General features: G+C 33.5%; 1 protein-coding gene across 1 annotated transcript; it reads right to left on the bottom strand.

Moving 5' to 3' along the window:
* Positions 1 to 2,573: 2,573 nt before the first annotated feature.
* LOC139967668 (uncharacterized) lies at positions 2,574 to 18,362 on the bottom strand. The gene is made up of 4 exons (XM_071971655.1): positions 17,585 to 18,362; positions 15,297 to 15,383; positions 4,407 to 4,459; positions 2,574 to 3,517 (listed from the first exon to the last, which is right to left on the bottom strand). Exons 1-4 carry the CDS (start codon positions 17,688 to 17,690, stop codon positions 3,449 to 3,451), a joined length of 315 nt encoding a protein of 104 aa, XP_071827756.1. The 5' UTR covers positions 17,691 to 18,362; the 3' UTR covers positions 2,574 to 3,448.
* Between the last annotated feature and the right edge of the window lie 669 nt (positions 18,363 to 19,031).

Below are 19,031 nucleotides of genomic sequence, written 5' to 3' on the forward strand. Positions count from 1 at the left end.
GAGTAAGATTTTTGTTTTGGTAAAACGTCGCTAATGCACAATTTTCTTAAAATAAAGAAGATATTTATCTATGATCATATACAGTTTAATTAAATGCTTTTTTGAATCTTAGAACACATTAGCTTTGACGAGTATATGGAATTTTGTTCCTTAAATTACAAAAAGTTGAAATTATATATTTTTAACAACTACGTGCAACACGTTCAAATCTTCCTACCTTTGTTACACCCCTTTTTTGGTCCCCAATAAAGATCTTATCATCCCCGGTTTTTAACATTTCTTCAACATAAGCTGACAATCTACAAAATAATTTCGCAGTACAATATATTTCTGCGACTTTTTTTTGTTGAAATGTTTTGAAACCCTTTTTCATTATAAGAAAAAAATCTGATTTATTCCGCGTTGTATGCACTTGTTAAAATTAGTCTATATTCGTCCTATTAAACTGATACAGAGTTAATGCCCAGAGAATGTAGCGAAATAGCTCAAGTAATAGAAGATTCACATTTAAATAAGATTAGAATCAAAAATTGGAAATATGAAAGGATATTTATGCCTTATTGGGTATTCAAGTTTAATGTGCGCCACTGTTAATTTACGTCAGTGACTGGTTAATAAGATGTTGTCACACTTGTGTAGAGAATACGATAACCTTGCCAGTTTCATATGTATTTTGTCTTTTTTTGGTAACAGAAACTCAGTATTAACAGGCATCAGACCGAGAGCGTTGTATAACACGTGCACAGTATCTGTATATATATATATATATATATATATATATATATATATATATATATATATATATATATATATATATATATATATATATATATATATGTGCGTGTATGGGTGTGTGTGCGTGGGTTTTATTGTTTTGTTATTGAAACTTTACACCAAGAACATTTCGATTTTAATATTCGAATTTTTAATCTATCTTTTTGTTTGATTTTTCATTATTTACTTCCTTCTCTTTTTTTTTCCTTACTATATTTAACGCTTGGAAGCCAATCATATTGGACCGATATATTCCATGAAAGAACTTATACCATCTACGGAGACAACAGAAATCGAAAAGCGTTTGTGTATGTCATATCGATTTTTATAAACTGAAAGTACAAACATTTCCATTTTTTTTTTAGTTCCTTAAGATTAAATTGTAATCGCTTAAAGACGATATATACCGGTTTTAGAACTGAACTTTTATGAAGCCAAGCTGACTTCATAAAAAAAATCTCCTGAATGCCATGTTGATTAATTTTTGACTCAGAATGTGTCCTATTACCATTTTAGATGGTAAGTTAAAACAGTTCAAATCAATTCAGTATACGTGCTAAAATGTGCAAATAGTCATAACGCATATAGAATAACTATAAAAAAAAATTAAAAAAACAGAAATCCACATGAGAACTCATTTAACGTCGATAATTTCCAGCTTTACGTTGTTTTTTGTTTTTGCTTAGTTTATTTCTTCCTTTCTCTTTTCTCTTTTTCATTTTATTGTCTTTTCCTCCTTGTAGCATTCCTAAGTTTCCTATTTCAAACTGAACATTGATATACGTCTAACGTATAGTTACAATGTGTATAGGAGTTGGGAATGACTCGGTGTGGCCTCTGTATCGTTGACTTTCAACTGGTATAGCCTATGTGTCGCTGAACGTCTTGTATACTGTTTTAGGACAGTTCCCACAAATCTTTGTTAGTTATTCTGACTTGAGAAAGGAGCTGGTGGAAGACAAAAGACTGAACTATATAAATACGGCCACTCAAATGATGCCGGGTTAAATTTGTTTCTTTTTCTATTGCACAATCAGGATAATTTTATCCCGTTATTCACCAATACTTCCAAAGCAATTAATTCTGCCCCTTGACACATTTGATTCACTGTCATATGACAGATAACTTGCCCCACCCCACCCCTCACTCCCCAACAAACATGAACGCCTTGCTAACATCACCATCACTATTTGAAATGTATAATTCTATATAAATACTGCTTTATACATACATAAAATATGCCCGCAATAGTGGCGTATATATTACTCGTCTTTCAAAGTGCCGTCTATATAATCAGGGAAAACGAGGTGTTAATTGGTCAGTGTTCTAACCCTAATACACGTTTTTATAATCAACACGGAACAAAAATAAGACTTCATGGTTGGTGATGAAACCTGCGCAATTACTACATTTCCTTCCCAGAAATAATGGTTTCTCTTCACCAGACAGAAACACCTAAACGATTCTTGTAAAACTTTTCAGTCTGAGCTTATATAGCATTTTTGTGTCATTTCTATTGAAATTCGCCAAATAAGGAAGAAAAGGGGGACGAAAGATCTGATCGACCAGAAGAAACTAACAATGATATCACACTTTGTCACGGATTCAGAGAGGATTAAGGAATGTAAACTGAAGTTCTCTGACATTTATTTATCTATTAGAAGACCAACAACAACAACATATCGGATTACAAGTCAAGAAGTCAAGGCAATATATGGACAAGTGAGAATTAATTCAAGTTTATAACGAAAGGGTGAAATTGTGTTCAAATATATATTCCCATCTCTCCTACCCTCCCCTCCCGTCACCTGCCCCCACCCACCCCTCTGAGTACCGCTACACACAACTACCACGCCTTCTTTATACCATTTCCGTGTACTTGATTATTTCACCGATGCAATGATAACTATATGCAACAGAAAGAAACATTGACGTACACTTTTCATCTGTGAACATAACAAAAATAGTAATAATTATTGACATGCGCAATCGAAGTGATGACTTCTGTCTCATTTTACCTTAAATTTATTAACTGTTTTTTTTTACATACTGCTCTTTCTATTTCATTGTATTTTTTCCCCTTCATTTAAGTTAAGTATTTTTTATTTAAGTTTTTTTTCTTTAATAACCAACGTCTTCTCAAATGGTTCTTCTTTTTATGGTTTCATCTGGTGACGTCATCAGGCCTAAAAACAAAATGTCTGCTCTTCGTCATTGGCGGCGGGTGCATTATAACGGCACCGATGTTATCTGCCATACGTACGAGGTGGGCGTGTAAGCTTCCTTCGTTCTAAGTGATGCTTGTGAGGTGATGCCCGCATATGGTACCAGTTATTACGTCAGTAAATAGAGAAAAAAATGGTTTTTAATCGGTGAATTATTGACAATGACTAACAAAGTTAGCGAACCAGATAAGTAGAGAAGACACCTCATCATAGTATGAGCCATGAGAGATTGAAACTTTCACCTCAGGCTGAGTAAATAAATTTTGACTTATCAAAGATATCATTTGTCAAAAAAAGGAGCAGAATCTTTAGGAAAAAAGAGTCCAATCGTGGGCAGGTTGATTAAACAAGTTTCTCACACTCGTTCATGATTTCAATCTCAAGGCATAGCATCAAATGGTTGTCTCGTCAGTAACTTTGAATCCAAAATGAGATTTCTTGCGCAATTCTTAAAAGTACCAGAACGATTCATTATCCACAGTCTCATCTTCATCTTGAAGAAATTGCAGGAAGGATTTCTACAGCAAAAAGAAGGGGAAAAAGTTACAAACAAAAACTACACGGACACACACACAAATAAATATATCTTTCCGTTTAGCCTGGCTCCTATGAGTATGATATAGCTTATGCTATAACATCTTGGGGTGGACGAAAGGAAATTTACTACCCCTCCCCCTTTTCAACCCCCCCCCGACCCTCTTCATGAAAATCGGCTTCAACGACCCTAGGGGCCACATCCCAGCTCTTTTTAAAATCATGGATCTGCTATTTTCATCGATCCATTTTACTTCTCTAGTTGATAATGTCTCTATTTTGACAGCTATAGTTTTATTTTATTTGGTAGCGCATTATTATGTATTGTATTTTATTAGTTTTAAGTTTCCGCATGAATTGTGTAAAGAACTACAGGACTGGATGTGGTGATGGCGGCGGCGGCGTGGTTGCAAATTGTAAGGGATAGACATCGCTAGGAGGGACGGAATTTTCCTAGATTTTAAAGTCCATAATACTTTTCCGTAAGCTTACGGGTAGGTTACCATACGTGATTTCAAACCAGAACTGATTTTTTTGTACCTGCACCATTTCCTACTTAAATTATACTCTATTCTTTGTATTGTTTTCCTTGCCTTTGTGTTCACTGACAAAAATATATTTAATAAGCGAGCGAAACGATACTTGCATCTTACAATGGTCGCAAACCTACGTGTGAATATAGCATATGCTTCATTTTCACGTGCATATATGTATGTATAGCGTTCAGTCTTGATATGTTTATTTATGTCAAATTCAATTGTATATAACATTTTATACATTTGATCAGTGTCGGCAGTACAAATAAGATCACTAGCGTGCTAGTGAATATACAACATTAAGGATATTTTAATTTATGAAGAAAGAGAAACTGACCCGTCGATCTCCAATTCCCAGGAAACGCTTCGTGTTTCTTTTTCCGATGAAAGCTGCAATGAACACAAAATTTTAAAGAGACAAAATCATAATCAAGTGTATCATGAAAAGAAATATATATATATAGGCTAAATACACACACACACACTCATATATATATATATATTTATATATATATATATATATATATATATATATATATATATAACTGCCACTTGTATCAGTCGTATATCATTGTATTTTATAGACGCAGCCCACATTATAACACTGCTTTATGACATCTCAAGTGTTTTGACGGTTAGTATAGTCCGGTAATTATTGCTGAAAAGATGAATATATTGTACCGTCGAATTGATGGAACTATAAATGACTTTTGGGAGGCATAGGTGTTACCACGTTGTTATCATATATATATATACACATATATATATATATACACACACATATATATATATATATATATATATATATATATATATATATATATATATATATATAAATATATATATATATAGGCCTATATATATATGTAAATAAATACATATATATATATATATATATTTATATATATATATATATATATATATATATATATATATATATATATGCATATATTCGAAGGAACATGCTTTCCGTTAACTATAATAGAACGTATTTCCTGCGAATATATATCCTTCACGAACATCTCCTATAGAGAGAGTTGGATATTTGAGAGCGAAACTGATTGTTATGTGAATGATATTGCAAATTTATGACTATTCTTGAACACAATGTGCTTCGTGCATGTGAAATATTTCTTATGAATTCATTCTTTGTATTCAGTTATGAAAAAAAAACGAAATCAACTACGAATTGAAAGGGAAATGAAATTCTTTTTAAAGTAATGGAACAAACAAAGACTATACGAAATTGCATACATATCATGATATCATGATTGAAAACGGTGGTATAGTGCAGCTTCTTCAAACAAAAACATTTTAGGATTTATATTTTGTTTTGTTTTTTATTTCCGTAAAAGACAATTTAAATAAAGAAGAGGATAAAATCAATATCTGTTTGAATTTCTTAATTAACAGTACTATATCAACTCGGAATATTGTTCTTCGAAATCTTCAGACGTTCATAACTTATAGACACTAATGTATTTGTTAACCAGACTTGTGGTACTCTAGTCAATAGTCTACTGATCAGAGTACAATGTTGTGTACTCTTTTACTCTTGTGTTTTGTACTAATTGTTAGAGCAACTGAATAACGTGTATTCATATCTTTACACGGTGTACGTTGTCCCCGTGTGATTACCAGCTTTCTAAGTATTTTACTCACATGCATTATTTTAATTAAAGTTACTCCAAGACGTGAATATTAGAAAGAGAACGTAAATTTTATACATTTATTCCTGTAGTCGAGTGTTATCTGTGTTTTATACAAATTGACAAACGGACGCGAAATACACGACTGCTAGGAAATATAGTTATGTACTGCTTGAGTGTATGATAACCACATCATCCAATATAGCCTATGTTATGATGATAATATATATAATAAAAAAAACATCCTTATGCACGTATAATCTCCAGCCTAATTTGCATATATAATTCATAACGGAAGTTATTGTTAATAAGAACTAATGATTCATTCAATAAGCATAATATACGTGATGAAATAGTTTAAATATATTATCCTTAAAAAATAATATACATTAATTTTCAGTAATGAAAATCAACCGATTATGTAACGTTGTCCTATTAGGTAACTTACAGTGGATAGCATTGTCTGAATGTATAATATTTTTGACTAAGATCACATTGTCTTCATTGGATAGCATTGTATTATCGGATAGCACCGCATTATTGGATAGCATGGTCTTAACTGATAGCGCCATCATATTGCATCGCAGTGTATTTATGGCTACCATTGCCTTAAATGTAGAGCATTGTATTATTGCATACCATTGTTTTATTGGAAAACATTGTATTTTGGATAGCATTGTATTATTGGATAGCACCGCATTATTGAATAGCATGGTCTTATATGATAGCGCCATCATTTGCATGGTATACTGTATTCATGGCTATACCATTGCTTTAAATGTAGAGCATTGTATTATTGGACAGCATTGTATTATTGGATAGCATTGTAATATTGGATAGCATTGTATCATTGGATAGCACTGTATTATTGGATAGCACTGCTTAATTGGATAGCATTGTTTTAGTGTGGTCTTATTGGATAGCATTGTTTTATTGGATAGCTTATAGTAGTAGTGGATACCAATGTCTTATTGCATAAGGTTGTTTGCAATGGATAGCATTGTCGTATTGGATAGCATTGTCTTGTTTTGGTATTGTCTGATTGGATAGCATCGTCTATTGGTCGCGTGTCTTATTGAATAGTATTGTCTTTATCGGTTAGCATTGCCTTATTTGATAACATTATCTCAATATGTAGCACGTATAATAATTATCAAGTATCCATTAAGAGAACATTTTAAATGAAACACGCTCAAACTGTTCATCGCATTAGAACAAATATGATTGGTCGGGCACTTACACATTTGTTGCTTATGTACAACAAGGATATGAACTGTATTGCTGATTGTACATATATAGTCAGCACGATAGACTACAAATTACGAAGAGACTTTTTGCGCCGAACTGTCTTTATTAATGAAATATTTGAAAGGAAAAACGGAGGTATAGTATATCATTTACTGACATGAAGACTTCTATTGTTGTTCTTATAGTAATAAAGAATTTTGAAGTGGCTAACCCGTCATTGTAATCGCCAACTGAGATTTCTTTAGAACAAACAAATCGATGAATCTTCGATGAAATTCGCTGAAAACTGATTTTTAATTAAAACCAGGGATGTTTGCTCGGAAGAGAACAATTACAAGTGAACAACACACACACACACATATATATATATATATATATATATATATATATATATATATATATATATATATATATATATATATATATATATATACATATATATATACATATACATATATATATATATATATATTTATATATATATATAAATATATATATATATATATATATATATATATATATATATATATATATATATATATATATATATATATATATATATATATATATATATATATATATATATAATAAAAGAAGCTATAGGTTTGAACTTAAAAACGATAAAATCACCGTTATAAATATAACTCTGCTGGGGAATTACAAACAAAGAGAAGAAGAGAAGGATGGTGGAAGCAAGTTGATATGAATAGAACCATTTTGTTTTCTTTAATTTCGGTTTTCATGTTGATTCAATATGAGCAGAATACACGCAATATCATATATCCATACAGAACCATTGACCTCAGTAACCGCAACTTATATGAAGGGTAAATATGTAGGAAATATTAAATTGAAAAAATGATTAATATAAAAAATCAATATTTATAATATAAATAAATGTGAAGGAAGTGATATAATACACAAACACTGTCGCAAATAAGATGGGAAGATGAAACTAAAGACTTAAAAACAATTTTTTTCTCTAACCGAAACAGTTTGCAGTATATGGCTTTAATGAATCGTGTATTGCCATATATTCCCATCACACAGGAATTGTTATTCAAGGATAGGTTTTATCAAGGCTATATACGGTGCCTAAATACACCAAACCATTCATATACGCCCCCCCCCCCCCCATCCCAACCATTCCTCTCCCAACTCTTGTCCAAATTCAGTGATGTCATTCTGTTAAAATGGTTACAGCTACATCGTTTCTTAAAGAGTAAGCTTGTAACCAGTCGTAGATATTGCCAACTTATAGCCGGCCTACAGTCAAAGTCGACTACGTCACACGATGCTACCTCATATATCATACATTCATATATATATACATATATATATATATATATATATCACCTTCACCGCTTTCACACCCCCCCCCCCTCCCCCACCCTCACCTGCCCCTAACATCAAACAAGGTTCATCAATTAAAGTGACTGGATTATACAGTCTAATACACAGATCATTATGTCAGTTCCTCGTTTGCAACACAAAGCTCAACGGGAAAACATTAGGCTTCACATGAGATGTTTACAATGCCCTACAAGTCTTCCAAGGACAAATGGTGATGGATGTCGTCATGGGTGATCTATTGTTAAAATGGATATTAAACAATGGATTAACGTTGACAGTTAACGAGCTGACGTCATCATCAAGGTAGCCCAAAGAAGCATTACAGAGATTTAGTATATTTTAAATGTGAATTTATTGAAAAGCAGGCTAGCTGCAAAAACATCACTAGCACTCAATATTTTCTATTATTATTATTATTGAGATTTTTTTTTTTTTTTTTTTTGGGGGGGGGGGTCTTTTTAGTCGGGCTATAAATCAAGACTAAACGTTGTCTAAAGTCATCTGTTAAAGGTTGGTGGGCGATCTGTTGCGTACAGGTTACATACGATTACACACCGACGATGCGGGTGTACACATTGATATTATCTCTTACATTTTGTATTGGCAGTTTTCGTTCTGACATTTACAAAAGCAGAGTAGATTAACTACATCTGAAGGGAACCACAAAGGGGTACAAAAATGTGACGCTCTTCTAAAGCGGCATTATGTTACCGAGTAAAGTGCACGCTTAATGAAAGCACCTCTCTGGTTACTGTGAGGGTAATGGCCGGTTGTGTGTCATCGAAAGCAATACAAAATAAGAAACACCTCCATTCGTTGCTATTTAAAATGAGTTATCACCTGTTGAAATTAGAGTTCCACCCCCGAATGCGATCGGTGATATATTTTTCATGCCCTCGACGAATGAATTTTTAAGAAAGGTAAAGGGGCCCTCTAAGATACCATTTTTTTTTTCGAGAAGTAAAAAAACTTAACACTTAGTTAAATATATAAGTTGGTTTTCAGGGGAGTTCAATGCTTTGGGGAAAAAATCATAAAAACAAACGTCTGTTTTCTTTCTTTCTTTGTTCTTTTCTCGGAAATTAAAAATACGTATTATTTATTCTGTGCACAATCTTTTTAGTCTGTAATTTTCTCCCTCTTCATCCCCCTTTGTGTTATTTTTTTGTTTAGTTTTTGAGTTACAAAAAGAAAAAAAAGACGTTTTGCATCAATGTTTTATTTCTATCACATAACACTGCACACTGATGGATGTTTACCTAATTAGGCCTTTAGGCTATCCGTATAATCTTAAGGATAGTACTTTTGTATATAATAGGCAGGTTAAAACCTTAATGGCAATTTAATATACTCGCTCTGTGGAGTTTGCATTAATGGGCACACCGACACATAATAAACACACATACACACACCCACGCTCACACGCATTATCATTATAGTAGAGCCGATATATGAATGATACATTTAGCCTTAAACCGTTGAAGGTGAACATTTATCCATTTAGGCATATATATTTTGAAGATATTCAATAACGCTGATATTAATTGTGCCGCAAAGTAGGTCTCATGTGCATTGGAACCGGGCAAATTTAATTAGCGTTATCAAAACAACAGCGCGATCTTGCTCATTACTGCAGTTGGACGCATGCAATGAATATTCATAAATATATAGAGCAGGGACGTACAATTCTTAGTTTGATATTGTATCGTATATAGAGGCCTACCTTTAATACTACATGCAAACTATATGTCATTCTGTACAACTTTTATTGAATACTATAACGGATTCGACCAAATCATTACTATGTAAAGAGGAGACCGGTTTACTTTAGTGGGGGGAGGGGGTGGGGAGGTTAACGGTGCCATAATCTGATGATATGAAATATTCGACCCTTTATGGAAAGATTAATAAAGAAATGTTATGTTACGTTTGGTTCGTCAAAATCCCAGTATCAACGAGGAGTTTACTGAAATATTTAAAAAGCTATTAAGAACTTATGAAAATGCCACCAAAAAAAAAAGTTACACATTAAATTTGTGGGACATTACTTGTTCTGTATTCGACATTTAAACAAATGGCCTTCCGATCGTAATTAAAGAAGTTCAGTCTGTAACCAGGTTCAAAACGCTTTTAAAGACTCACCTTTTCTCACTCTGTAGTTTTCCGGCCTTTCAGCGCATAGAGACTTTAGTGTGTATTTGCGCCTTATAAGAACTGTGTATTGTTATTATTATTATTATTATTATTATTATTATTATTATTATTATTATTATTATTATTATTATTATTATTATTATTATTATTATTATTATTATTATTATTATTATTATTATTATTATTATTATTATTATTATTATTATTATTATTATTATTATTATTATTATTATTAAGGTAATAATGATATTGTCTTCTATGACATGTATTTGACTTCTTATAACTTTTAGCTTCTTCTCTCATTTTTGTGATCAATGACGTCATGACGTAATAACTTACAATATAGGTCTATATTTGAATGGAAAGGTTTTTTATGAGCCATGTGATTTTAACCATCATTAACTTAAGGGGAGCTATAGAGGTGTACCCCCCACCCCCCCCCCCCTCCCTGCTTCGTCTCACGAAATATTGAAAGTATTGATTAGCACAAGCTTGCGTTTATATCTATATTATAGACGTAATTTATAGCCTTAATATGCCGAAGAATTCATCATTTTGCGTCTAAAATTTAACTTTTTTTGGCTGCAGGCCCCTCCCCTCTTCCTCCCCTACATTGTAGTCGACTCACGAGCTCGAGGTCATACCCTCATAACCGCCCTCAATACATATAATGCATGCTTGCATCCATATTCTATCGGAGTACGTTGTTTTTTCACGAATTGAATTAAATATTTATGTTTGTGCACTTAAAAGACATAACGGTTCATGCATGATCGACAGAAACATTTTAGTTCTTGGCTAGTTATACTAATATCATGAACTTTACACTCTATGGGCCCACTACAGAGTGTATAGAATAAAGTGTAACCCAAAAAAGGAAAGAAGTGGATTGGGGGGGCATAAGATCATGAATCGCCAGGTAGTAAGCCTACCTTTCCATTTCAGGTGAAAAGGGTGGGATAGATGGAACCCCCCACCCCTACCCCAACCCCACCCAACCCTCACTCACTCAGCTAGAAATTATAAACAATAGCATATTTAATTTAGTGAATAGTGAAAATCAAAGTTAAGTTTGTTGTATATCGAACTATTTAATGATTAATGTATATATCGACCACTGAATAAAGGAAATAAGTATGCATTTACGGGTTCCACATCAAAATCACAAGATTTTCGGAAATTATTTCCAACTAACATAACTGATAATTTCAGTGATATGCTAACGTTAAAAGCACACAATGGGCTTCAACATCCTCTATTTGCTTATCAATCCCTCACCCCCCCCCCCCCGCCCTCCCCTAACCCCTCATCCACACAACAATGCCATCATTCCAAGCTGATTTATCAAGTCTTCGTGGTACTGCATAACCAACCTTATAACATGTTTGTGACATATTTATGGCAACTGGTAACATTCATGTATAACTTAACCAAGATAATTGCCTACTAGTTCGAACTTGTTTCCAACATTGGTTTGTATTATGAAGTCGATGAACCGACATGATTTTGCCACGGAGGAGATCAATTTCGACATTTTATTGGATGTTTGCAAATGAAACACTGTACTAAGTGTCAAATTATATGACCTGAAGCAAGGAAAACGAACGAAAAATGTAGAAAACCAACACGAAATAATGAAACCAAGCATCACTTGCTCAAACTATGATCTTTGTTACAGTTCTTTGTGTTGGTCACTCAATATACCTCTGCAAGCATATATGAAAACACAACTGTTAGCTTGTTAACTTCATTGATGTTAAGCCTACAATATTTTATGAACAGAGAAGACAGAACAAAACTTTTAATATAATTTTAGAACTGGTTAAATTGTAGTACTTTCAACCATAGGATGTTCTTATAAGTTCATATTAACAACACAGTACCCTTGAATGACACTCAACATAATTCGTTTCTCAAAACAAAATCGTAATGTATTGTAAACATGTCGTTTGAGACTATAAAACTCTGATGTTTTTCAGTTCAGTTTCGTTTGTCATCTGATGATCTGACCGAACGGTTTGTGTATTAGACTTAATCGTCCAGTCACTTTCTAAAAAAAATAAACGCGATAAAGAAATCCGACCTGAATGAATAGGAGTCTTTTTTTGTTAGCGGTCTACAACATATAGAAAACACTTGCGACGGATAGAATCGGCTATATATATTCGACAGCTCCCATTCCTCATATATCGACGCCGAGGTAAAATACATGTAAGTTTACAGTATAGGCCAATAGATCTGATCCGATCCGGATCGAAAACAGTGACAAGTTTTATTACGCAATGAAGTATTTCGTAATGCTTTGCAAGATACATTGAGAACGTTGCATCAGCAAATCAGGACCAATTACACCAAAAACGGAAGTCTCATTAACGTCATAGGGATGGAAATTCCGACTCTGTATTGACCTTTCTTTCTTTCTCGTTTTTTTTTTTTGTGGGGGAGTGGGGGGGGGGGGTTATCTAGTTTTCATCCGGACCACGTGTAAGCAGGCCCGTATATCGGAAAGTTATCCAAAAATATTTATAAAAAAACACACACAAAAATTTGTCCGATTTCTTAAAATATCGGCATTATCTAATTCTGTCGTTATAACATGATGTTATATAAATAAATATATATATATATATATATATATATATATATATATATATATATATATATATATATATATATGTATATGTATATATATATATAAATACATATATACATATATATATATATATATATATATTTATATATATATATATATATATATATTTATATGTATATATATATATATATATATATATATATATATATATATATATAAACGAATGAATAGATGGATACATTGACAATATTATTTTACATTGATGATACGGAGAATACGACAATAATACAGAGAGAGATATAAACAAACTGGAAAACTGCACGAGTAAGAAACGACATGATTATTAATAAGTATCTATGTCTAAGAAAGAAATAACTAAATTCTCAAGGGTGTTTTCTTTGTTTTATTTGAGTTTTGCAATTTATCAGACCATCCGAATGGTAATAAAAGCAATGAAAGAAGCCAAACACTTATCTTATTACACATAAATATCATTTCATTTTTAACCAGACACACTTTTCTTTTAAATAAATAAAACTACCTTGTCATAATTTCCTTAGGTTATATAGTTCCTTTTTTCTTTTACTCGTGCAGTTTAAGCAAATTTTCCCTGAATTTTTCAATGCTCATCTTTTATAAATAATGCAGTTATCGTCCCATTTGGGACTCTTTTTTACTTCTTCTATGTCACTGACAAACAATAAGAATATTTCACATCAAACTGAATATCAATTCAATATAACTCAATGAACAAATGGGCAGTTGCGTGGTCCAAAGTTTTGGGTAGGTGTTCGAATCCCTCCCAAGCGTGATTTGCACTGATATATAATATGCTCGCCCGGTGAAAATATAATTAAAATCCACGGGATTTGGGAATTATTAGTATGTTAGTTTCAATAGCAAGACTCACAGCGGACTACCTGTGACTTCCGGGAGGATACCACGTGATAGCTCAATGTCGTTACTTCACCGTCGGATGAACTACTACTATATAGCCTATGGGCGTGTCCTACAACATGACGTAGTGCATTTCCTCATAATTATGTTTGCCATTTGTTTTGTTTTCTATCACGGGGAACTGTATATTTACTGCCAAACGTTAAGAAGAATACTAACAAGCAACATCGAAAATGGATCGAAAGTTGGGGACCCTTGATTCTTTTATACCATCCATGTTTCACTTTGTTTTATAGTTATGTATATTCATACAATTTTATTCATTTCATATCCCACTTTTTGCATAGCTATAGAAACGTGAATGACACCGTATTTTTCAAGTTAAAGAGAGATAGAGACATCTGTACTTGTAAATTCTCTCCGTGAAAAGCTGATACCATGAAATATATTCATCTATATACCCCCTGTCTACAGGATACCCTTTTAGCCAACAAGGCCTCACTTGTTTTAATTAATTACACAATGCCACTCCGTTAACGAGCTAGTGTGAAGTTTGTATAATTAACTTGGTATCTTCACCTGACCTTTACTAGTAAATGTTTATTGATATACTCTCACATAAACATGACAAATCGTAATCCAGGACTTTGAAATTTCCACGTTGCCGTTTTCAAAATATTTTGTTTTAGAAATGTGTACATGTATTAATACATAGACATGGTAAACCGTCTGTATTATATGGGCAGCGACCTGACACAAGACTGTTTTAAAGGTCCAACCTTATACCAGATACCGTACTGTTTAAAGTGCACCGACCGTACACCATGCACATTGTTCTAATGGAACCAACCTTACACAACACTGTTTTGAGGGCACCGACCGTACACCACACTGATTAAAGTAAACCGACCTCTCACCACACAGTTTTAAGAGCGCCAACTTTAACCTCCCCCTCCCCTCCCCTCCCCCCATTGTTTTACGGTCACCGACCGTGAACCACACTTGTTTGATGAGCACCAACCTTTCACCACATGGTGTTAAGAGCACCAACTATTAACCACTATTTTTCTGCTACACTAAAATCGCATTTCATTATATTACTATATGAGCTTGACTATTAAATTATCATTTCAAGAAAGGTGGAAAAGGAGAACATTATAAGAGAGTTTTGTTTGTGGGGGAAGGGGGATGTTTGCATGTGATTAACAATGAAATGTTAATTAGTGTCCGGGCGATGATTTATCCAGAATCGGATAGCCTACAAGGCCCCCCTCCCCTCTTCCTCCTCCCCATCATCTTTCAAATCAAGAAATATGTAGAAATAAGTACTCACTTTCGCATCTGTTTGACAGAAGGCAACTGAATTTCTGATTACCGTTTGTGAGTGCATTACATCTTGAACAAGCTGAAGCACGTTTGTCTGTTTAAGCAAGAAAAATATATAAACATAAAGGAATATGAAAACTTTACAAATGTAATAAAAACACACTCTCTTTGGGTATACTTGTAGCAACTTTGTTTCTTTCTGAATTATGCGAAATATTGAAACATATGCAAATACGGTTTCATTACACTTCGTCATGTAAATTTTCATTTCAACTAAGTGTAGATAAACGATTTCTTTCTTAACTGTTTTTATTCATTTCACATATCACAGTTGGAAGGGGAAGGAGTGGAGGGGGGGGGGGGCAGGGTTTGCTTGTAATTAAAACGAATATGGAAGATTGTCTGGTCGACAAAATTTTAAGACAATGAATGTTTCAGATTGACTATCATTTCTGAAAATAGTTGAAATGTTTTAGTATTTTTATTGTCAAACAGTGACCAATTTCATACAATTTGGAGTTCACAAACTTTGCAGGGCAGTGGGACACGTGACTTTGATTTGAGGGAGCAAACCACAAAATGAGCCTGACGACCCTATGTATTTCAAAAATGTTCAACACAAGGCACATTTTAGTAACTATGTTTGTTTTATTTTCAACAAAAGGACATTTTTTAAACATTAAAAAGAACAATAAAATGAAAACTTTTTATTTGAAAAAAGGTACTTCTGATTGATGAAAATGAGCAGGGTTTTTTTTCCTTCAAAAACTGGGCTCACCTGCAATCCTTTCCCCGGCTCCAAAGTAAAATGACTTTCCGAAAGTATACAATAAGTTTTTCTGACATTGATGCAGCATGGTAACAATTTAGGCCATAGTTCGTAGGATAACCATGCACATGTCATAAAAAGGGGCGAACTTTTAACATCACGAAGACAAAAATGTTTCATTCTCCACTGGATGTTCTCTTAATTTCAATTTATGAGAATAAACTAATAAGATTAGACGTGGTCCTATAACAGCTTCCTGAAATAAACTTCTGTCTAGGCACTTTGGGTGGGGAGGGGATGGGCGAGGGGGTGCGTTGGATGTTGTGTGTTGGGTGGTCAATTACGTTTTTAATTAAATTTTTGAACTGACAAATAATCGTCCTATTCAATTATTCCAATAATTTTCCATTCAATTGTGGATCTATGAAATGAAAACGTTACTTGATATACCATTGAACCATCAAGTGATCATATCTTCTGGCTTTCGTTAAGTAAAGGATATCCCATATGCATGTGAACGAGGCACAAGGCCTTAGTGAACCTAGTGACAAATTACTTCAGGCGTCTGCATGGTAAGTTTAAGACTGTTCAGTATTTACTCAGTAACTAATAATATTATTTCCGAGAAAACTGTTTTTTTTCTCTTTCAAGTTTGAAAAATATAGTTTAAGTTTTTCTATCCAAAATCTATTTCTTTGCCATATGCGTCGATTTTTGCCTCCGTGAATACATGAACAAGTCAAGAAAAATGAGATTTAACTATTACATTACATGTTTTTGTATGAGGCGAGGGAGGGGGGGGGTGGGTGGCCGGGGAGAAGGGGTCCTGGCGCATGTGAAAAGAGGAATGGTTAAGGAATATCAGGGATCAGAAGATAAGTTAAATAGTACTCAACCTAAGAATTGAACTGAAAGTGTTCGAATCATTATCCAATAATATTGACAATTTCAATAAATACTCAATTATGCGAATTCTCAGTTGGTGTCCTATTTGTACGTTCACTTATTATTATATTTTGCCGTGTATATTTGTCTGTTTGCTTTCAACACAAGACAAAACTAATATTATAAAAACAAACAGGAATTGTTACAATAATACAATAATATTAACAAATTAAGGAAAAAATTGTCTAATGTTATGATGCAAATGTCTACCACCACCCGTGACCATTTGTTATAATAAATATGAATGAAATAAATAAAAATATAATGAATATAATATATTAACTTAAATAAATTATGATGGAAAACAGCAAAGAAATTTATGGTTAGACCGAGATGCGAAGATTGTTAGGAGTTCCGATCAAGCAGTAAATATCTTTTCTCTTTGTTTTCCATTGTTTATATGTATAATTTCCCAGTTAGTTTTCTGTTGTTTATTTTCTTATTTATATAAATTTAAAATTTCAGTTATGAGTGAATCCTTTATACAAGGATTAAAAGTTGGGTGGTGGGGAGGGCGTGGGGAGGGGAGGGGAGTGAAGAAAAGTCAATGAACTGATTGAAAAGAGAGAAAATGTACTCACCGATGCTAGTTAAGCCTTCGTGTCGTAAATATGCGTGAATTTGAGAAATGATAAGAAAGTGAATGCATATAAAGATGCTTAACAAGTTCAAAGCCATTATGAGCATTTATAATAGTTTCTCTAGCGTCGATCAACCGTTTAAATACGCTCTCCTGTTTTGAGTGACTTATACACAATATCCCACGGCTTAATTTCGAAACACTATAAGAATAGAAAATCTGGCGAAATCTGTAATAATTCAACTTCTGAAGACAAAAAATCCTTCCTCCTTCTGTCTTGTTTTTGTTTTGTCTTTTTGTCTTTTCCTTATTCCTTTCTCTCTCTCTCTCTCTCTCTCTCTTTTGAGTTTCTCCTTAGCCGGAAGCAATCAGCCTACATCCACGTGTGCAACCATGAAAGCCTAAGTCTTCTTCGCCCCGGTTACAACAGATCATAAATGACGTTAAAGGTATATCAATTCAACGGTTTTATTTAAACTGTTTGCAATTAGCCAATCGCAATATCAATGGCTGATGATGTCGACCCCAGTGGGGAAACGGTTCAACTTCATTAATAATCACTGTCGTGACCAAGACACCGTTAGAGGGTGGAGTTCAATCGCTCGTTACTCTTATGTAGGAGGCGCCATCTCTTTCCAACTGGATTCATTGCAGATGAAAATGTTGTTGTTAGCATGATCGCTCTGACTGGTCCTATATTTGAGGTGCGGATCTAGTGGAAAACATCGAGTGATAGTTTCACGCGGAAACGCATAGTGAGTGAAGTTCTGCGGTCACTTCTGAAATCGCGAGTTGCATTAACTAGAAAATTCCAAAATGGTAAAACGAAACTTTCTTATCAGGCTCCTTGTAATGAACTTGAAGTTAGGGTTACAGAGAAGACGAGAAAGCATGTGACGTCATTTAACAAATACAAGAGTCGGATGGGGACAATCAACGTGCGGCGTAAAGATTAATTTGCTTCAATTTAAATTATCCTTCATTGGTTTTGCTTATCCAAACAACTTGCAAGGATCACTATACCGCTCACGTTCCTTTCATTAACTAAACATGGCCTGAACTATACTATAAATATTAATTCATACATCATATCCATCAAGTTTGGTATACTTATAGACATACCACGCAGCAAATATATACAGCCCTCTCCCCCTCCCCCAAACTTCCCCCCTCACCTCTATCGAAAATATGTTTATACAGGCGTTAAAAGCTTACTATAGTACCGCGATTTATGCACTTGAATGGGCATAAAACTTCAAGTCAAAAGTTTTTTCTTAAGCTGGATTCTATAACTTAACATGAGTTATAGGATTATCTCTGGTATGACTTCATGCCAAACATTAAGCAACTTTCTTTTAGGCATAAACCTGTACATTCTTTCCTGGTGGTTTCCAAATTACTCTTGATGATTCATTGTCTTTAATTGCAATTTACATTAATTATTCATA

The sequence above is a fragment of the Apostichopus japonicus genome, chromosome 5 (assembly GCF_037975245.1).
Source record: "Apostichopus japonicus isolate 1M-3 chromosome 5, ASM3797524v1, whole genome shotgun sequence".
Taxonomy (NCBI): Eukaryota; Metazoa; Echinodermata; class Holothuroidea; order Aspidochirotida; family Stichopodidae; genus Apostichopus; species Apostichopus japonicus.